This window comes from Musca vetustissima, unplaced genomic scaffold (assembly GCF_032173495.1).
Source record: "Musca vetustissima isolate MV318-11 ecotype Yass unplaced genomic scaffold, APGP_CSIRO_Mvet_v1 utg571, whole genome shotgun sequence".
Taxonomy (NCBI): domain Eukaryota; kingdom Metazoa; phylum Arthropoda; class Insecta; order Diptera; family Muscidae; genus Musca; species Musca vetustissima.
In genome coordinates, this window is record NW_026880836.1 from 307,421 (window position 1) to 326,415 (window position 18,995).

General features: G+C 33.2%; 1 protein-coding gene across 1 annotated transcript; it reads right to left on the reverse strand.

Annotated features, from left to right (window-relative positions):
• Nucleotides 1-8,457: 8,457 nt before the first annotated feature.
• On the reverse strand, nt 8,458-18,789 carry LOC133326702 (2-acylglycerol O-acyltransferase 2-like). The gene is made up of 5 exons (XM_061535321.1): nt 18,639-18,789; nt 16,617-16,714; nt 15,914-16,045; nt 8,880-9,221; nt 8,458-8,815 (listed from the first exon to the last, which is right to left on the reverse strand). The coding sequence occupies exons 1-5, from the start codon at nt 18,765-18,767 to the stop codon at nt 8,458-8,460; spliced, it is 1,059 nt and encodes a 352-aa protein (XP_061391305.1). The 5' UTR covers nt 18,768-18,789.
• Between the last annotated feature and the right edge of the window lie 206 nt (nt 18,790-18,995).

Consider the following 18,995-nt stretch of genomic DNA (forward strand, 5'->3'; position numbering starts at 1 on the left):
AAAAAATACTAGGGTGATTACAACAGATTACAGACGCAGATACAGACGGGCGGGCATGTGTAAATGGTATTAGAATTTTAAGCATTTTAAAAATGGGAAATAATTATTTCGATAAGTTACAAACGAAAAAAAAAACTTAATATATATATAATTTCTTGTACCCTATATTATGTACAAGAAATTATTGTACAGAAAAGTCTATCTATTCCGAATGAAACCATGCACAATGTTTCTTTGTTAGGTTCTTATAATTTCGCCATAAAAAATATACCTTAAAACAAAACAAAAGTATTAATTCATTTAGCACTCAGGGATTCATTTCAATAGCAAAAAAACACAACAACAACAATATGATTCCTGTACGTAAGTTCTATACATAAACACACATCTATGTGTATAACCTTGTAAAACAAAGATCCTCAATGATGATGATGATGATGTTAATTATGCCTGAGACTTAGTAAAAACAAAGTATTAAAAAATGACGAGTTTTTCTTAGAATCACAGGGTCCTCACGCCAAGAATTTCAAATTCTTGGTTGCAACAATCAATCGATGTATTTTACTCATTTATAGAAATAAAGAAAAATATAAATGCTGACATACCAAATAATTGTTGTAAAAATGATTAGATTTTAGTTTGCTAACCAAAATGAGTTGAGATAAAAAAACTGAAAAAAATAATTAATACAAAATCAATAAATTTTTGATAGAAGTCAGAGGGTATTTTTTTGAAACAAAAATAGTAGAGGATGGTACTCCATTTTTATATGAAAATGATATTACAATTTATTAAAAATTGTATCATTCCTTTGTTTCCAAAAAATGTCCTTTGATAAAAATTATAAAAACTAAAAGAGAACAAACCATATTTTTGGACAAACAAAATTAGCTCACCGTAAAATTTCAAATGAAATTTAACCAACCAAACAAACAGAAATAAAATAAATAATTATTTTGAAAACAATATTTTTTTGTAGTCTGTATATTTATATATAGTGTAGCAAAATTAATTTGTATTTAATTTTTGTTGTTGTATACCAAAATGTTGAAATTATAAAACCAAAAGAGAAATACAAAAAAAAACAATGAATTCTATATTTCAATAAAAGCCACATTAATAGAGTTTAATTTTCAATGAAAATTATAATAATTGTTGCTCCATTTTTGTACATAAACAAACAAACCAAGAAATTAAATTTAAAAATGAAAAAAAGTTATTAACTATTATATAAGTTGAAATCGCAAATTTCAAAAAGAAAATCCACTATATAAGGAAAGATTTTTTTTTTTGGAAATGAAAATAAAAAAATCCCAAATCATAAAATGCTTGCGTTAAATATGAAAACAAAATAAAGAAAAACATTTCAAATAAAAAAATATTTTTTATACTACGAAGGATAATGCAGGGTAAGTACGACATTTTTTGGAATAACGCTAGTTGAGTAAAAACGATCAGATTTTTCTGAAAAAATTTTTTCCAGAAGTAGGTATTTTTACCCTAATTATGGGGATATATTTCTTTTTCTTTAGTGACGTACCTTTACAAAGGGCCTTTTATTATGAGCTAAAAATATCCCTTTGATTTGTCTCGGTATCATTATGGCTTCAAAAGTTATGAAGAATCCCAGAAAACTGTAATTTTTTGTTAACATGGCAACTCTGTCAAACAGTATTGTATATTATAAGATAGTGCTTGTTCTAAGTTAAAAATGGCTGAGTTTGCAAAATCTTACTGCATACATATTTTCAGTAAACTCCAGTAAGTTTGTTGTTGTTCAACTGTCAAACTTGCTCACTCACTTGACTCTCTTTTACTGGATTTTTGGGTAAACAGACAACATTTAGTAACATTTGGTAACAATTGTTACCAAATATCGAGTAAACAGACAGAGCTAATATCCATTCGAATTAGGGCTTAAGTCTAGTTTAGGGCCCCCATCCGGAACGTTTTGAAATTTTTACCACATGTAGTCATTGAGGCCCTGATTACAGCATTATACTTTTTTCTTGCGGAAATCGGTATTTCCGGAGATATAATTCTATCGCGTAGCCATTTGTCCATAGGAGAAAGTTTTAAATCCCCGGCCGAAGGCCGGCTACCCGCCAACACTATTCTAATTATAAGGAGATTCTGTCGCGTAGCCGGTATTGCCATCTGTCCATTGGAGAAAGACTCAAATCCCCGGCCGAAGTCCGGCTACCCACAAACACTATTCTAATTAAAAGGAGATTCAGTCGCGTAGCCGGTGTTGCCATCTGTCCATAGGAGAAAGTCTTAAAACCCCGGCCGAAGTCCGGCTACCCACAAACACTATTCTAATTAAAGGGAGATTCTTTCGCGTAACCGTAGTTACATTTTTGCAACTTGTGTTCCAGCCGCTTTTAATACACATATACATATTGTTTTTCAGAAGAATCGCGCGGAATTTTGGAGACCCATATCTCAGAAAGTATGAACTTATTTGATATGAATATTATATTTTTGTAATCAGGACTTCAAATGCTTTATAATGATACACCTATTGCCTTAGTGAATTTTAAAAATTTATGAGAAAATACAAGGGTTCAAACGGAACTTTGGAGGCCCATATCTCCGGAAATACCGATTTCCACAAGAAAAAAAGGTATACTGCTGCAATCAGGGCCCAAGGACTACATGTGGCCCTAAGGACTACGCATTAGTTCTGTATCATTTCGCATTCAAAAGTTTTAAAGAATTTGAAGTGCTTCGATATTCTATAAAATTTGGCAGCACTGGCAAACTCTTGTCATCAGCGCCATCTATTGCATAGGTAGAACCAAAAATCAATTTTGCACCATTGTTTTTTCCGATAACTTTTAACCTACTGCAGCTATTCAAATGAAATTGGTGTCATATGAAAGGTATAATTTCATATTTTCTTGTAAAACAACAATAATGTTAATTTTTGAATATGAAATGTGGCACCACAGTTTCCTTTTCTTTCTCTCGATAATATTATTTTTTAAAAATTTGTTGGCCATAGTAAAGTAGATTATTTTCTCTTTCATATGACACCATTTTTGTTGAAATGCGATTATCTGTTCAAGAGTTATATGCTTCGAAGGGTGGACTCGAAAACTGATGTGCTTGGTTTGAATCGTGTTCATCAATAGATGGCGCTGGCGGCAGAGGGTTATAAAAATTACATACCTCATTTCTTTTCGCCATAACATTTTTCGTATGGCACATATTAACATGAAAGTGGTGTCATATAAAAGTTTATAACCGTATATTCTCTTGTAAAATAAAATAGATTTTAGGTTTCTTTTCGGTTACAATGGAAACTCCGATAAACGCTTTTGAACATGGTTGCAAAAAATATAATATTTTCACTAAAATATCGTTGCGGATTCAAAAGTAACTTTTGGCCAATATACAGTGAGTGTAATAAGTATTTTGCCTCAATACAAATTTGACAAAATTCCAATATATACGTCTATAGGCAGCATACTAAAGACATAAAATGAATTATGTGTGATGGAATATGTTTGTGGACATATTTAGATCGTATTTCTGCAAGAATCATCGCGAAAGACCTATTGGTCTCGAAGATATCGGCCGAAATCTATAACAACCCAAAAATGTTTATCACAAAAAAGTACTTTGCTTTTTATAATAATTTTAGAAAAAAAATATCACATAAAACACGTTTGGTCTTTTTATAGTTACAATTGCGTTTACCAGATACTATAAGCGATTTGTCGACGATTCCAATACATCACGGCATTTTTTCGTGGATATTTTCTCACATTTACATTCAATACATTCTCCATCAGTATTTCATTTAATATTTGGTATTTTCTCGTCCTAATCTTAAGATGAGAGTATTAAACATAATCATTGCGGCTTCAAAACATCCCAAATATGTTTAGAATAATAAAAAATAGGTTTTGCAAAATATAACTCGAGGACAGAACCTTAAAAACTATTAAAACCAAAATCTGACAAACAAATTATTTTAAAAAATTCGCGAAACCCAATTTTTCTGACTTCGAAATTTGTACGGTCCACTAATATTGATCTAGGAACCAATATATGCAATGGAAATACCAATAAGGTGATCAGATTCAAAGATATGAACAATTCTAACACAATAGTAATAAAAAACAATACATGAAGTTGGAAGAAAACATCATTATTCGTCAAATCCTATTGTCTTTTGAAAAACTGTGGTTGCTGGTGGCGAATACGCATTCTATATTTTATCTCCGATTAACACCATCAGTTGCGAATAAAATGCAGTAGGGAATAAAGGGGTCGATCTATTTATTTTCGAAATATGATGTATTTCTATTGCCAGAAAACCGTCCATATCTTTGAATCTGACCTCCTTATTGCTACTATCATCGTATATTTTGGTTCCTAGATCAGTAATAATGAACCATAAATTTTTCGAAGTTAGAAAAATGGGGTTTCGCGATATTTTTTTAAATAATTTGTTTGTCGGATCTTGGTTTTAATAGTTTTTAAGGTCCTGTCCTCGCGATATATTTTGTAAAACCTCCTTTTTATTATTCTTAACATATTTGGGATGTTTTGAAGCCGCGAAGACTATATTTAATACTCTGATTTTGAGATTAGGACGAGAAATTACAAAATATTAAATAAAATATTGCTGGAGAACGTATTGAAGGTAAATGTTAGAAAATACTCGCGAAAAAATGCCGTGGTTTATTGGAATCGTTGCCAAGTCACTTATAGTATGTCGTTACCCGCAATGGTAACTATAAAAAGACCAAACGTGTTCTATGTAACATTTTTTTCTAAAATAATTATAAAAAGCAAAATACTTTTTTGTGATAAACATTTTTGGATTGTTATAGATTTCGGCCGATAACTTCGAGACCAATAGGTCTTTCGCAATGATATGTCCACAAACATATTCCATCACACATAATTCATTTTATGACTTTAGTATGCTGGCAATAGACGTATATATTGGAATTTTGTCAAATTTGTATTGAGGCAAAATACTTATTACACTCACTGTAGATATTTAAATAAAATTTGTGCCATATGGTAGATAAAATTATATAGTTTATGGTGACATTTTTATACCTTTGACCACACTGTGATACAGGGTATTATGTCTTTGTGCATATGTTTGTAACAGGCAAAAATAATCGAGATAGACCGTGGTTCCTTTTGAGAATATGCATAGAATCACTTGCTGAGTCGATTTATGCATGTCCGTCCGTCCATGTTAAATTGTAAACAAAGTACAGGTGCATTTATGATCCGAATTGGATGAAATTTGGTACAGCTCATTTTTTTGGTCCAAGGACGAACCCTATTGACATTTAAGGTAAATGGTGTACCAAAGTCCCTATATATCTTTCGATTTGCACGAAATTTGGCATAGCGTACTGAATTAAGTCTAGAATGATGTGTGCAAAGTTTCCTGAGAATCGGTTCATTTTAGTCTATAATGATGTGTGCAAAAAAATCGGTTCAGATTTAGATATAGCTCCCATATATATCTTCCTCCGATTTATGCCAATTGGTGCATCAAAGGCCCTACGTATCTTTAGATTTGCACGAAATTTGGCATATCGTACTGAATTAAGTCTAGAATTATGTGTGCAAAGTTTTGTGAAAATCAGATTTAGATATATCTCCCATATATATCTTCTTCCGATTTAAGGTAAATTTTGTACCAAAGTCCATATATATCATTCGATTTGCACGAAATTTGGCATAGCGTACTAGCATAGCGTCTATAATGATGTGTGCAAATTTTCGTGAAAATCGGTCCAGATTTAGATATAGCTCCCATATATATCTTCGTCCGATTTAAGATAAATTGTGTACCAAAGTCCCTATATATCTTTCGATTTGCACGAATTTTGGTATAGAGTACAATATACCCAAAGTGGTGAAGGGTATCATATAGTCGGACCAGTCCGACTTTTCTACTTTCCTTACTGGTTGAATATGAAAAGTAGTATTGAAATTTTCCTTAATTTCCCTGGATAATATTTTTGTTATAGAAATTATTTGATGGTCATAGTAAAATGCCAGCTTCGCGAAGATACAATTTTCCGTTCACAAGATATACGCTTCGAAAGTTGGACTCGAAAAACGGTTGTGTCTGATTTGAAATATGGCCATTAATGTATGGCGCTGATAACGTTATCATAAAAAAACTTACCTCATTTCGTCACAACTATTACATTGTGTGGGAGTTAGTAGAAAGAGTGAACCGATAGATCCTATATTCGAACTTGATTTAAGTTTGAAAGCCATATTACGATGTGCGCTTTGTAGGGTAGGATTTAAGTTTGGAAGAAATATTACGATGTGCAACGTTTGGATGAAATCAGTTAATCTGTTGACGAAGACGATTATGGGTTGGTGGTCTGAACCAAAAGAAAATACAAGGTGTCAGTTACGACCCGGTGTTACTATTGTGATTTCTGGCGAGTTTTGGTAGTCTTCCCCTATTCTGGTTAGGCATTCTCATTCATCATTTATGTAGTGCCAGGTTATTAAATTTTTAAGAGCGGACTAATACCCATTAATCTTAGGTATGTATAGGCACCTACTGTACGGGCACTAAAGTCTAGCTCAAGCAACATAGATCTGCATTGGCTATATGTAGATTAGGGAAACGTAGTAGAGCGCAAAAGTCGACTTTTAGATTTTTGCCTTGGACTAAAAATTCTACTTTTCGATCTTTCGATTTTGTCAGATATGTTCAAAATCGATTTTTGACTTTTACCGACTAAACAACAATAAACAGATAAAATAGAGTTCTGGAACGTGTTATAAACCGAGTATTTAAGAATAAAATTGATCTTGAAAGTTGACATTGTGATTTCCTCAAAGATCAAAAGTCAACTTTGGCTTTTAAAATTATATTTTCAATAAAAAAATCGATTAGTCGAAAGTCGATTTTCTTTTCTAAATAACAGCATTTTTAGCCATTTAAACAGCATTTTTTTATAGCCTCCACCATAGTATGGAGGGTATATTAATTTTGTTTTTCCGTTTGTAACTCATCGAAATAATCATTTCCGACCCTATAAAGTATATATATTCTTGATCACCGTAAAATTCTATGACGATATAGCTATGTCCGTCTGTCTGTCTGTCCGTCTGTCTGTTGTAATCACTCTAGCGTCTAAACGAATTGAGATAGATCACCAAAATGTTGCATAGATACGTCATTTGTCTGCAGGCAGGTCAAGTTTGAAGATGGGCTTTATCGGTCCACGTTTAGGCATAGCTCCCATACAAGGGTAACCACCAATTTTGCGGTATTTTGGGGGGTTTGATCGCATTTTTCGACCGAATTCGCTGAAATTCGGTACTTTGAGTTCTTATTGGGTAGCAAATCTTCCTACTAAAAATTATAAATTTTGGTCAATTTTTCGGGTAGCCCCCATATAAGGGTACCCCCCAATTATCAATATTTTAGGGTACCCCCAATTTTCGAAATTATTAGGCATAGCTCCCATACAAGGGTAACCCCCAATTTTCGGTATTTTGAGGTTCTTGAGCCCGTTTTCAACCGAATTCGCTGAAATTTGGTATTTAGTAGTCGTAACGATTGGGTAGTCGTTACGTGGAATAGTCAATGTTTACCCTACAAAGACGTTTTAGCCATCTGTTGTAAGCATTCCGCCTTCTAAAGATATTGTGATAAAAATCTCAAACATGGCAATAATGAAATATAACGGCAGACATTTAGGCATCTCCTCAATATAGAGATACCTCCTGAAGGAAATCATTGATATAAACAATTAAAATATTGGGTTCAAAATTGGCATATATCGGTCATTAATTTGACATAGCCCTCATATAATGATATCCCCAAATATTCACTATTTCCTACACTATGTAGTCAAGATTGGTCCCCCTTTTATGCATACCCTCATATAACTTTGTAATCTAAATTACAGTAGTTTGAGGATTTTATACTCCACCATGCGTTATCAGTATAATTCCACTTTTCGATCTTATAGATTTTTTGATCTTATAGATTTTTGATCATATAGATTTTAGAAAAATCTCCATTAAAAATTGCTGAAGTTTGTATTTGGTGTACATAATGGTTTACATAAATCGGTTTGTAGAATTATCGGTATATGCCAACTTTTTGGTATGTTCCCTATATTTTCATTGCATGTATCTGTCAGTATAACTATGGTGGAGGGTATCCAAAGTTCGGCCCGGCCGAACTTAACGCTTTTTCACTTGTTAAACTTTACGTATATTACCCTTATGCTCTATTATTATATATATTTATTGTATAAAAATATTATAAAAAATCCATTGTTATATTAGGAACATTTTATAAAAATACAACAATTTTATTTACAGTTTTTCACTTAAACTTTACAATAAAATTTTAAACTTCCAACAATAACAAAACAATCTTAAATATTATTAACAAAATAAATAAATTAAGCGAAAAAAGGATTTCAAAACTTATCTAATAACTAGTTTAGTATTTTCGGCATCTTTAATGTATTTATATTTGTATTTTTCAAATATTTCATTCAAACTTTCGATTACTTTTTCATGAATCTCATTGACGTACTGTGTATCGGGTTCATCCATTTGTTTGACGACAATGGGTGCGCCCACAACTTGAACAATATGACGACGATGGGGCAAGAGGCCAAATGTATACTGGAAGAGACCGCGACCCAAAACAATTAGTGGCGACACACCAGTCAAGTGTTTGACAAATGATTGGAATTTCCGCAGCATAGAATCGGGAGGATTGGCGACCTGATCGAAAATATCAACCTCACCAAACGAGAAGGAGGGTACAATGGGAGTTCTGCAACAAAATCATATTTTTAATAAGGTTATTTGTAAATTATTTATTTTGTTTTTCAACTTACCCCGACCGTATGGCAATTTTAACAAAACCTTTACGATTTTTCAATACCAAAACATAACGTCCCGGATGTGACTCCAATGACTCTTCAGCACCACCTACCAACAAGGCCACAGCATTTGATGTATAGCCATCACGATTATCTGGATGTTTGGGATCATTGGATTTGTTGAGATAATACAGCAGAGATTGTTTCGAGCACGATACCAAACCCCAAAGCCGTAACACTTCACGCATAAATGGTATACGGAAATGTATATCCAAGGTGGCAATTTTTGGCCGAATACCAGGATATAATTTCAACCATTTGCCAATGTTGTTGCCCATATTGTTGGTGACACCAGTTCTGCAGGGAGATAAAGGGGAGATTAAAAAACAAGTAAAAACGTCGTGCGCATTTAAAATGCCTAAAATCGTCGGTATATTTATTTGGGGACATTGAGAATTTTCAGGAATGAGTTTTTTTCTTTGTGTAAAGCGAAATTCCAAATTACAGGAAAATGTGGGTAAGACTTTCAGCATATCGGAATGAGTTTTTTTCTTTGTGTAAAGCGATTCCAAATTACAGGAAAATGTGGGTAAGACTTTCAGCATATCGAAAATAGTGGGACCTTTATTCGAACATGAGCCTATATTGAAATTTGGCTGGGAATAAGTTTTTTTTTACCCACTAAGAACTCAGAATTTCAAATTGCACCCACTTCAGTTGGAAACGGCGAATACAAACCCGAAATCGGCTTTTTATCCACGAGATCCCGAAAAGTTAAATTATAACATTTTTGTTTGGAAACGAGGACCTTTTAATGAGAGTAATGTCAAAATATGGACCATCGAAATATATACAACGTGGTGGAACCTTTATATGGGCCTTCGTCAAAACATATTGCAATTTCTCTAAAATTATGTTTCAGGCCTTAAAGAACCCGGAATTTCAAATAACAGCCACTTCGTTTGGAAAATGTGCCTAGGACCATGAGAATACCTAAAATGCAGCGGAACCTCCATATGAGAACACTATAAAAAAATTGACCTATATTGACAAATTTTTGCTGTTTACCCTTGAGAACCTGGAAGAACAAATTTCAGCCACTTCCGTTAGGACTTGACCCAGGACCCTTACTGGAAGCTATGTAAAAATATGAATCTACACTGACAATTTTTTTTCAAAGAAATTATTTAACCGCCAAATTACAAACACTTTTATTGAAAAAAAACCTAGGACCCTTAAAACGCATAAAATGGAGTGGGAGCTTTATATGGGGGCTATGTCAAAGCAAAGTCCCTCAAACGTAGTGGTAACTTTTTATGGGATGTATGTCGAAACAAAGTCCAATATCACCCTTTCGAGAAGGCGAAATACCAAACTACAGCCTTTTCGGTTTGGAAAAAGCGGCTAAATGTAAATTACCTCCAAAACTGCCAAATTACTGTCCGTCAATAGGGCAATGAAGCGGGGTGGCCCAATTAAATATATTCCTGATCAGAATAAAATTCTATGTCGATTAGCCATATCCGTCTGTGGAATCTATTGTGATTTCCGGACTATTTAAGACAGAGTTTTGAATTGGTTTTGATATAGCCCCATATAATGGTACCGTCCGATTTTCGGTATTTTGAAGGCTTTAACCGAATTTTCCCAACAATGCGGCTGCATTTGGACCTTCCGATTTCTGGGAGGGTGAAAAACATATTTGCAGAAAACTGACTATATAGATCCATTTTGTGACCTCCATAAGGTTTTAGACGCATTTTCCAACCAAAAGGACTGTAAATTCGCATTTCGAGTTCTTGGAAAGTGACAAAGACCTATGTAATATTGGCAATCTAGGAGCAAAATATCATTGATGTAGCTCAAATATTTTGATATCCATAGATATTTAAAAAGACAGACTATATGTGTATAGTAGAAGGGATTATACGGAAGTTCTCTTTACCAACCCACAGATCTTATGGAATGGGAAGCTATCTGAAGCGATAATTGAGAAACTCTATGAAATTTTACAAATCAGAGTTCCCATGGCTCAAGAAAGTACAGCGTTCTAAAGTTATAAATCCGATGGGTCTATTGACGGATACAATGATAAGGATGTTGTCTGAACCAAGAAAAATTACAATCGAAACCTAAAGAATGGTAAAACATTTTCCGGGATTTTTGGATACCGTCGCTACAACCGATATATGGTTAAAACGGCGTCATTAGAAAAGAATCTCACATTATGGTGGAGGATGTAAAAAATTGTTAATTTTGTCGTTCAAGTCTTGGGAGACCTTCCCTCTTTTTAAAGTACACATTTTTGCTTATTTTCTTATTTTTCAAAATAGAAACTAATAGAAACATAAAGAAGCCATCGTCATCATAGTTCTCCATGGGGGGACTGATTTGATTTTCCATTTGATAATTTTTTTTTTTGTTGATTGATTAAATTGCAATGTCAATGAATTTTATTTTTGGTATTTATTGCTCAGAACTTAGATAAGATTATTATAATAATTTAAAAAAAGAAAAAAAATGTTGAGTGTTTTTTTTATAATACTGCACCACAAGTAATAACATTCAAGTTGTTAAACTAGGGTTTCTATCTGCTATACATAACTATGATAATATTTTTCCAGCTAAATTGTAAAAATTCAAACTAAAAATAACAACAAAGAACAATAACGCATTCATAAACAGTAAAGCTTAAGTAATAAAAAAGTCAGTATAGTAAAATTGTTAAGTTCATTTATTTTTAATTACAATTTTGAACCTGACCTGCTTGCCATTGAATGTAAAAATAAATAACCAATGTAGAAATTGTGAGAGGAGAAAAGTTAACATGGCTTTATATTAAGTGTCTAATCAGTAGAAGCTATAAAAAACGAGAAAAAATACTCTCTATAAAATCAAAGTCGGAGGGTACACAATAGACTTAAAAAACTTCGGTTCGAAAAAATGCGATTTATGATTATTTTTATACAAATTGTCAATTTCCGATTGAGACACACCCAAAACATAGGGTTTAATCGATCGACAGCATTTTCTGGTGACGAAAATCGCTGACCAGTATCAGACAGACAACGCAGGAAATATATATAACAGTCCTCCTATTTTTTTCCAAATCCTACTTCTATCTAAATCTAGTTCTCCCACCAATATGCGCAACATAAAGATATATTCTTTAAATCTTGAAACGGATCACATTTTTGGTTAAGCGGTTAACGCGATGTTAATTGTTTACCCTCCAGCATGTGGACAACACTTCGAAATATTTGCAACACTTCGAAATATTTGTCAGAGACTCCCTCAAAATGTATTAATGATCCGAATAAAATTCTATGTCGATTAGTTTAGTCTGTGCAAATCACGACATAGACCACAATATTTAAGACAGTGAATTGAAATATTGGTACCGTACGATTTTTGTTATTTTGAAGGCTTTAACCGAATTTCCCCAACAATGCAGCTGCAATTGGGCATTCCGATTTCAGGGAGGGTCAAAAGCAGAAAAAATTTTGAGATCTTGGAAGGTAACATAGATCTATGCAAAAATGTATTCGGCATAGCCTTCCATATAAAAGTTCCGACTCATGTTCGGTATTTTGAAGGTTTTAGTTGTGATTTCTAACTGAAAGGACTGTAATTTGGTCCGTTTGAAGAGTGAGAAATCTTTTCAATAGGAATCCAAATCATATAAACGTCTCACTCCATATTTGATATTCTCAAGTTTTTTTAGCCAAATTTAGTATTTCTAAGTCTTTAGGCTCACAGACGTGCCCTCTGTCCACAAAATCTATGCTAGTAAATAGGGTAAAGTGATTGACTGACTTAACGATTCATCAACGCCCGGACGAAACGGCTGAAACTAAAATCTTGTAATTTTGGATTTGGGTCACTCTTGGTTGGGCTGGATTTTTTTGAAAATTCGAACTAGAACGGTACGAAAAGTACTACATGTAGTAAAATTTCTATTTGGCAAATCGGAGAATTGCGAAATGAATAGAATAGATATAGCAAAGGGTTTTTGGACATTCGAACTATAAGTATCCAAAAAGTACTAAATTTGGTACACAATCGTGTGAATGGATAAAGCCAAAAATTTTAAATTTGGAATGCGAATTAAGGTCGAGAAGTACGGTCGATATAAGCATATTTTTTTGAAAACGTGTACTCATGGTACTATATTTGATACAAATTTAATTTCGAGGTACAAATGGAACTGGAATACTGAAATTAACATTACCGTCGGAGTATAGGATTGGGACATGTACGTGATTTTGGAAATTGTTTACTTATGTGTACGTAAAGTACTAAATAGTACTATAATTAGTAAAATTTGGATTTGTGTGAAGAGGTAGAGCTGGGATCCTGAAATTAGGAGTTACGATCATTGTTGGTACGAAGAATTGGTGTATGTAAGAAATTTTGGAAATTCGTACTAATGTGTACGATATGGTACCAAATTTGGATTAATTAACGTTAGTGCTGGAATCTTGACATTTGGAGTTCGGATCATTGTTGGGAGGGTAGAATTGAGTTATTCAGGAAGTTTTGGAAATTTCTACTAATGTGAACTAAATATGGTACAAATTTGGAATCCTGAAATTTGAAATTAGAATGTTTTGGAAATTAGTATTAATGTGTACAAAATGTGGATTAAGGTGAACCGATATAGCTGGAACGCTGAAATTTGGAAATATATTTAATGTTGGAGTGTAGGATTGTTGTATGGATGTAGTTTTCAAAATGCATACTTATGGATACTAAATTTGGTACAATTTGAATTTTGGAATTTTTATACCCTACACAACTATGTTGTCAGGGTATTATAACTTTGTGCAGCCCCAAAAGTTTGTAACGCCGCGAAATATTGGTCCTAGACCCACCTTTAAGTATACCGATCGTGATATCTCGACTAGCTGAGTCGATCTAGACATGTGTGTCCGTCCGTCTGTCCATTAGAATTTGTAAACACTTTACAGGCCACATAATTGACCAATATCCACGAAATTTTGCATGTAGGATGGGTTCTGGGCAATATTTAGGGGATGAAATAGGCCAAATACTTAATGTTTATCCGTTTTTCTGGTCGCTCCAGAGGCCGCATTATGGCCCGAACGTCGCGAAATTTTACATGGAGAAAGGGATCGGGCTAAAGAATAAGCAAACCTGTTTTGATAAAGATCGGCCAATATTTAGCGGCTCAAATGGACCCTGACTTTTGCGTGAAAAATTACAAATTTGGATTCTATGGCGTATACATTTACTCCAGCATGATATAGACCCGAGATGTTGATATTATATCCAAGAGGAGTGGTTGACCTTTAAATTGATACCAATTATATTGTCGTATGTACTCGGATGTGGGAGTTGCACTTAAATATTTACAGGTGATTACGTATTCAGATATTATTTAGTAACCCATTACCACACTAGACGGTGTAAATATAGCGCTGATCGCTTTGAAATTTTCCATGAGGATCCAGGTATGGTCAAGGACAACGCCTATAATTTTCGATTATAATCAGATAATAATTTTGGGATGAAGTGGACCGAAAACTTAATTTTTTGTGTGTTTTCAAGTCGATCTATAGCCACAATTGAAAGCTGAACGTCTCAAAAAATTCCACGGTGAAGGGAATCTGTACAAGTAATTAGAAGAGCTGTACTGAATATTAGTAATATTTGTTGACCTCTAGACGGTCAAAAGGGTGCAAATATAGCGAAATATTGCCCAAGCTCAGAATATAGAAGCACAGAATGTTATATTTTCGTGGAAGTTGTGTGGGGTATCATATGATCGGCCCCGTCGACTATACTGCTCCGCTCACAGGTTATTGGTACCATTGAAAATTTAAGTTAGGATCACTTTAAGGGTGTTGGATTGGGGTATGTAAGAAGTTTTGGAAATGCCTACTAAATGACACTAAATTTGTTGCAATTTGGATTTAGAGTGAACCGATAGAGCTGGAATTCTGACATTCGGCAATAAGATTTTCATTGGATTGCATGATGTAGCTAGTAATGGAAATACGTATGTGTACTAAATTTGATATAATTTGGATTTAAGTGAATCGATAGTGCTGGAATCCTGAGATTTGGAATTATGATTGTGTTTCCTATGTGGTATTTATATTGATTTGGGTGAACCTATATATGAAATTTTGCATTTTTTTTCAAAATAAGTATTACAAGAGTACAAAGGGTAATAAATGAGACGAAATTTAGTATAGAGCTAGATTTCTGTTGTGGTCCGAATTGGTGTGTACAACTTTGATATGGTGGTACTTTTGGAAATATGTACTATAAGAGAATGTGCTATAATTTTAATTATGATCGGTATTGGTTTTTAAATAATTGCCACATTCGCTAACGAAGTACCGAGCAGATGATAGTATTTCATATAGACGCAAATTCTAACACCCTACGAAGGTATCGGTTAATGAGATTTATATGTACAGAATAACGTGTTAAAATTTGAAACCGATTTGGATTAATAGTTTTTGTGTTATAGTGCTTGCCATTCGTAATATACTTGATGCTAATGCAAAAAATCGGCTATATCTTAAAGAATTGTCGAGATTTTCACTTGAAATTTTAATGAGACATTCTTGAGAAGTTATAGGTATATATTAGATGCAAATTTTTGTTACGATAGGTTCAAAACTTAAATTTGTAACGGTTAGAGGACCCCAATTGAATCCAGAAAATTATAGATGAAAAATGTTTTCAAAATTGTATCATATTATCGGTCAAATTTATCGGTCACTTGCAAAAATAAACCATAAACCCGATAAATGAGCAATTTGCAAATGGAAACAAATACTTATCTGCGTACATATTAGAAAAACAAAAACATTTGTTAATTTTTTATGCCATTAAAAATACGCAACATTTTTATCTGGATATCAAAATAATCAGCCGCAAACAATTTGCAAAACTTTGTTCATATCGATAAACTGGTTTTATGTAAGTCAACAACTATACAACACATTCAAGGTTTCCTTTCAAGATTTCCACAAAAAATAAGAAGAAAAAAAAACACACTTGGAAAAACTTACCCAATAATGCCATGTGGAAAACTGACCACCAAATAATTGCGATCCGGTGTCAATTCAGCGGTTTTAATCAATTCAATGGGAAAATAGTCACGCAAGTGATTGGTCATAAAGTTGTTACGCAAAAATTTCCAGCTGTTGGGGAAAAAAAAATAAGAAAAATTTAAAAATTAGTTATTGTTGTACGAATAGAAAGAACATTTAAACCAGTGCTGAGATTCGTGAAAATCGGTTCAGATTTAGATATAGCTCCCATATATATTTTCGCCCGATTTTATTTAAATTGTGCACAAAAGTCGTTATATATCCTTCGATTTCGACTGTATAGGTTTTATCATCGACCTACTTTAAAATGTTTATATTCTCAATAATAAAGCAATAAATAGCTTTGTTCCTTAAGGTTTTTAATAGTGAACCTCGCAAAAGTGCCAAATGTCAACATCGGTTAGACCAAAAGTACTAACGCAAATTCCGCAGTGAAACTTGTTCAGTATAAAAAAAATTAAAAGAAAAAATGCCAATAAAATTATATATTTCCTAATTGTGATCGAATGTTTTAAATTTTAAATTACGGATGGAAATTAATTTTTAATACCCATTTAGAATATTTCATTCTTAAATTTAACAATTAATTTTTGTTTGCTTATATTTTATTAAACCAAATTGTAGATATACCAGTTTGAATTAAACATCATTAAATACTCACCCATTACCATCCAGAGCCGATGCCCGTTTTGTGTGATCAAAATAAATATATGTCAAATAGATCAACAGCAGAGCTCGTCCAATATAATTCAAATAGAGCTGCAACAATTAATACGAAAAAAAAACAATGATATGATATGATATTATGTATTTGTGCATATGTTTGTAACATGCAAAAGGAAACGAGATGATGTGTGCTAGAATCACTTTCTGAGTCGATTTATGCATGTCCGTCTGTCCATCTGTTAGTGTTAAATTGGAAAAACGTACAGGTCGCATTTATAATCCAATTTGGATGACATTTGGTACAGCTCATTTGTTTGGCCCAAGGACAAACCCTATTGAAATTGGGGAAAATCCGTTCAGATTTAGATATAGCTCCCATATATAGTTTCGTCCGATTTTATGTATATGGTGTACCAAAGTCCCTTTATATCTCTCGATTTGCGCGAAATTTGGCAAAGCGTACTGAAATAAGTGTAGAATGATGTGTGCTGAGATTCGTGAAAATCGGTTCAGATTTAGATATAGCTCCCATATATATTTTCGTCCGATTTTATTTAAATTGTGCACAAAAGTCGTTATATATCCTTCGATTTGCACGAAATTTGGCACATCGCACTTAATTGGATCTAGAATGATGTGTGCTAAATTTGGTGATAATCGGTTCAGATTTAGATATAGCTCTCATATATATTTTCATCCGATTTTATTTAAATTGTGCACCAAAGTCCTTATATATCCTTCGAAATTTGGCATAGCGTACTGAATAAAGTCTTGAACCATGTGTATTAAATTTCCTGAAAATCGATTCAGATTTAGATATAGCTCCCATATATATTTCCGTCGGATTTAATGCAAATGGTGCACCAAATCCCCTATATAACTTTCGATTTGCACGAAATTTGGCAAAACGCAATAAATTGAGTCTAGAATGATGTGTGTTAAGTTTGGTGAAAATCGGTTCAGATTTAGATATAGCTCCCATATATATTTTCGTAGGATTTAATGCAAATGGTTGCATGAAATTTGGCACAACGCACTTAATTGGGTCTAGAATGATGTGTGCTAAGTATAGTGAAAATCGGTTCAGATTTAGATATAGCTCCCCGAAATTTGGACTTAATTGGGTCTAAAATGATGTGTGCTAAGTTTGGTGAAAATCGGCTCACATTTAGATATAGCTCCCATATAAATTTTCGTCCGATTTAAGGTAAATGGTGCACCAAAGTCCTTATATATCTTTCGATTTGCACGAAATTTGGCACAACGCACTTAATTGGGTCTAGAATGATGTGTGCTAAGTTTGGTGAAAATCGGTTCAGATTTAGATATAGCTCCCACAGATATTTTCGTCGGATTTAATGCAAATGGTGCACCAAAGTCCCTATATATCTTTCGATTTGCACGAAATTTGGCACAACGCACTTAATTGAGTCTAGAATGATGTGTGCTAAGTTTGGTGAAAATCGGCTCAGATTTAGATATAGCTCCCATATATATTTTCGTCCGATTTAAGTAAATGGTGCACCAAAGTCCCTTTATATCATTCGATTTGAACGAAATTTGGCACAGCGTACTGAACTAAGAGTAGAATGATTAGTGTTAAATTTTGTAAAAATCGGTTCAGATTTAGATATAGCTCCCATATATATTTTCGTCCGATTTTTTAGTAAATGGTGCCTCAAAGACCCTATATATATTTCGATTTTCACGAAATTTAGCACAACACACTTAATTGAGTCTAAAATGATGCTAAGTTTCATGAAAATCGGTTCAGATTTCGATATAGCTCCCATATATATCATGGTCCGATTTTATGTAAATGATGCACCAAAGCCCCTCTAAATTTTTCGATTGACACGAAATTTGGCAAAACGTACTGAATTAAATCCATATTGATGTATGTTAAGTTTTGGAAATATCTAAAGGTGATTTGTCTGTTCTATCTACAGTCCATAAGGCCTAGATTTAAAAAAATAAAAAATAAAACTATATTTGTTTTCAATTTTTTTGTACTCACCAAGAAAAACGCAGTTAAAAACAGTGAAATAAATGGCAAAAACATGAAGACATAAACATAAAATGCCGCTGCCAACGTTTGTATACGACGTTTGGGTGGTACATGGACCGGAGCCCATTCAATTTTCATATGACTAGATATTTCTTTAAATTCTTTTTGTAGCTCATCTATTGCTTCTTTGGACATTTTCTCAATTTTCTCCCTGGACTCTTTGGAGAATTCCTTAATTTTCTCCTTCGACTCCATGGAGAATTCCTTTAGTTTTTTATTGGATTCCTTGATTTTTTCTTCCAGCACGGTCATTTTGAGGTCTTATTTCTTGTTTTTCAAATATTATTTCAAATTCAAACAAATAGT

Excerpts from the sequence above, each read along its gene's own strand:
- LOC133326702 (XM_061535321.1), bottom strand. The coding sequence starts at position 18,767 with ATGAAAATTGAATGGGCTCCGGTCCATGTACCACCCAAACGTCGTATA. Across the intron at positions 16,046-16,616 it reads TCGGCTCTGGATGGTAATGG|CTGGAAATTTTTGCGTAACA; the intron begins GTGAGTATTTAA and ends TTTCCCCAACAG. Across the intron at positions 8,816-8,879 it reads AAAATTGCCATACGGTCGGG|AACTCCCATTGTACCCTCCT; the intron begins GTAAGTTGAAAA and ends ATTTTGTTGCAG.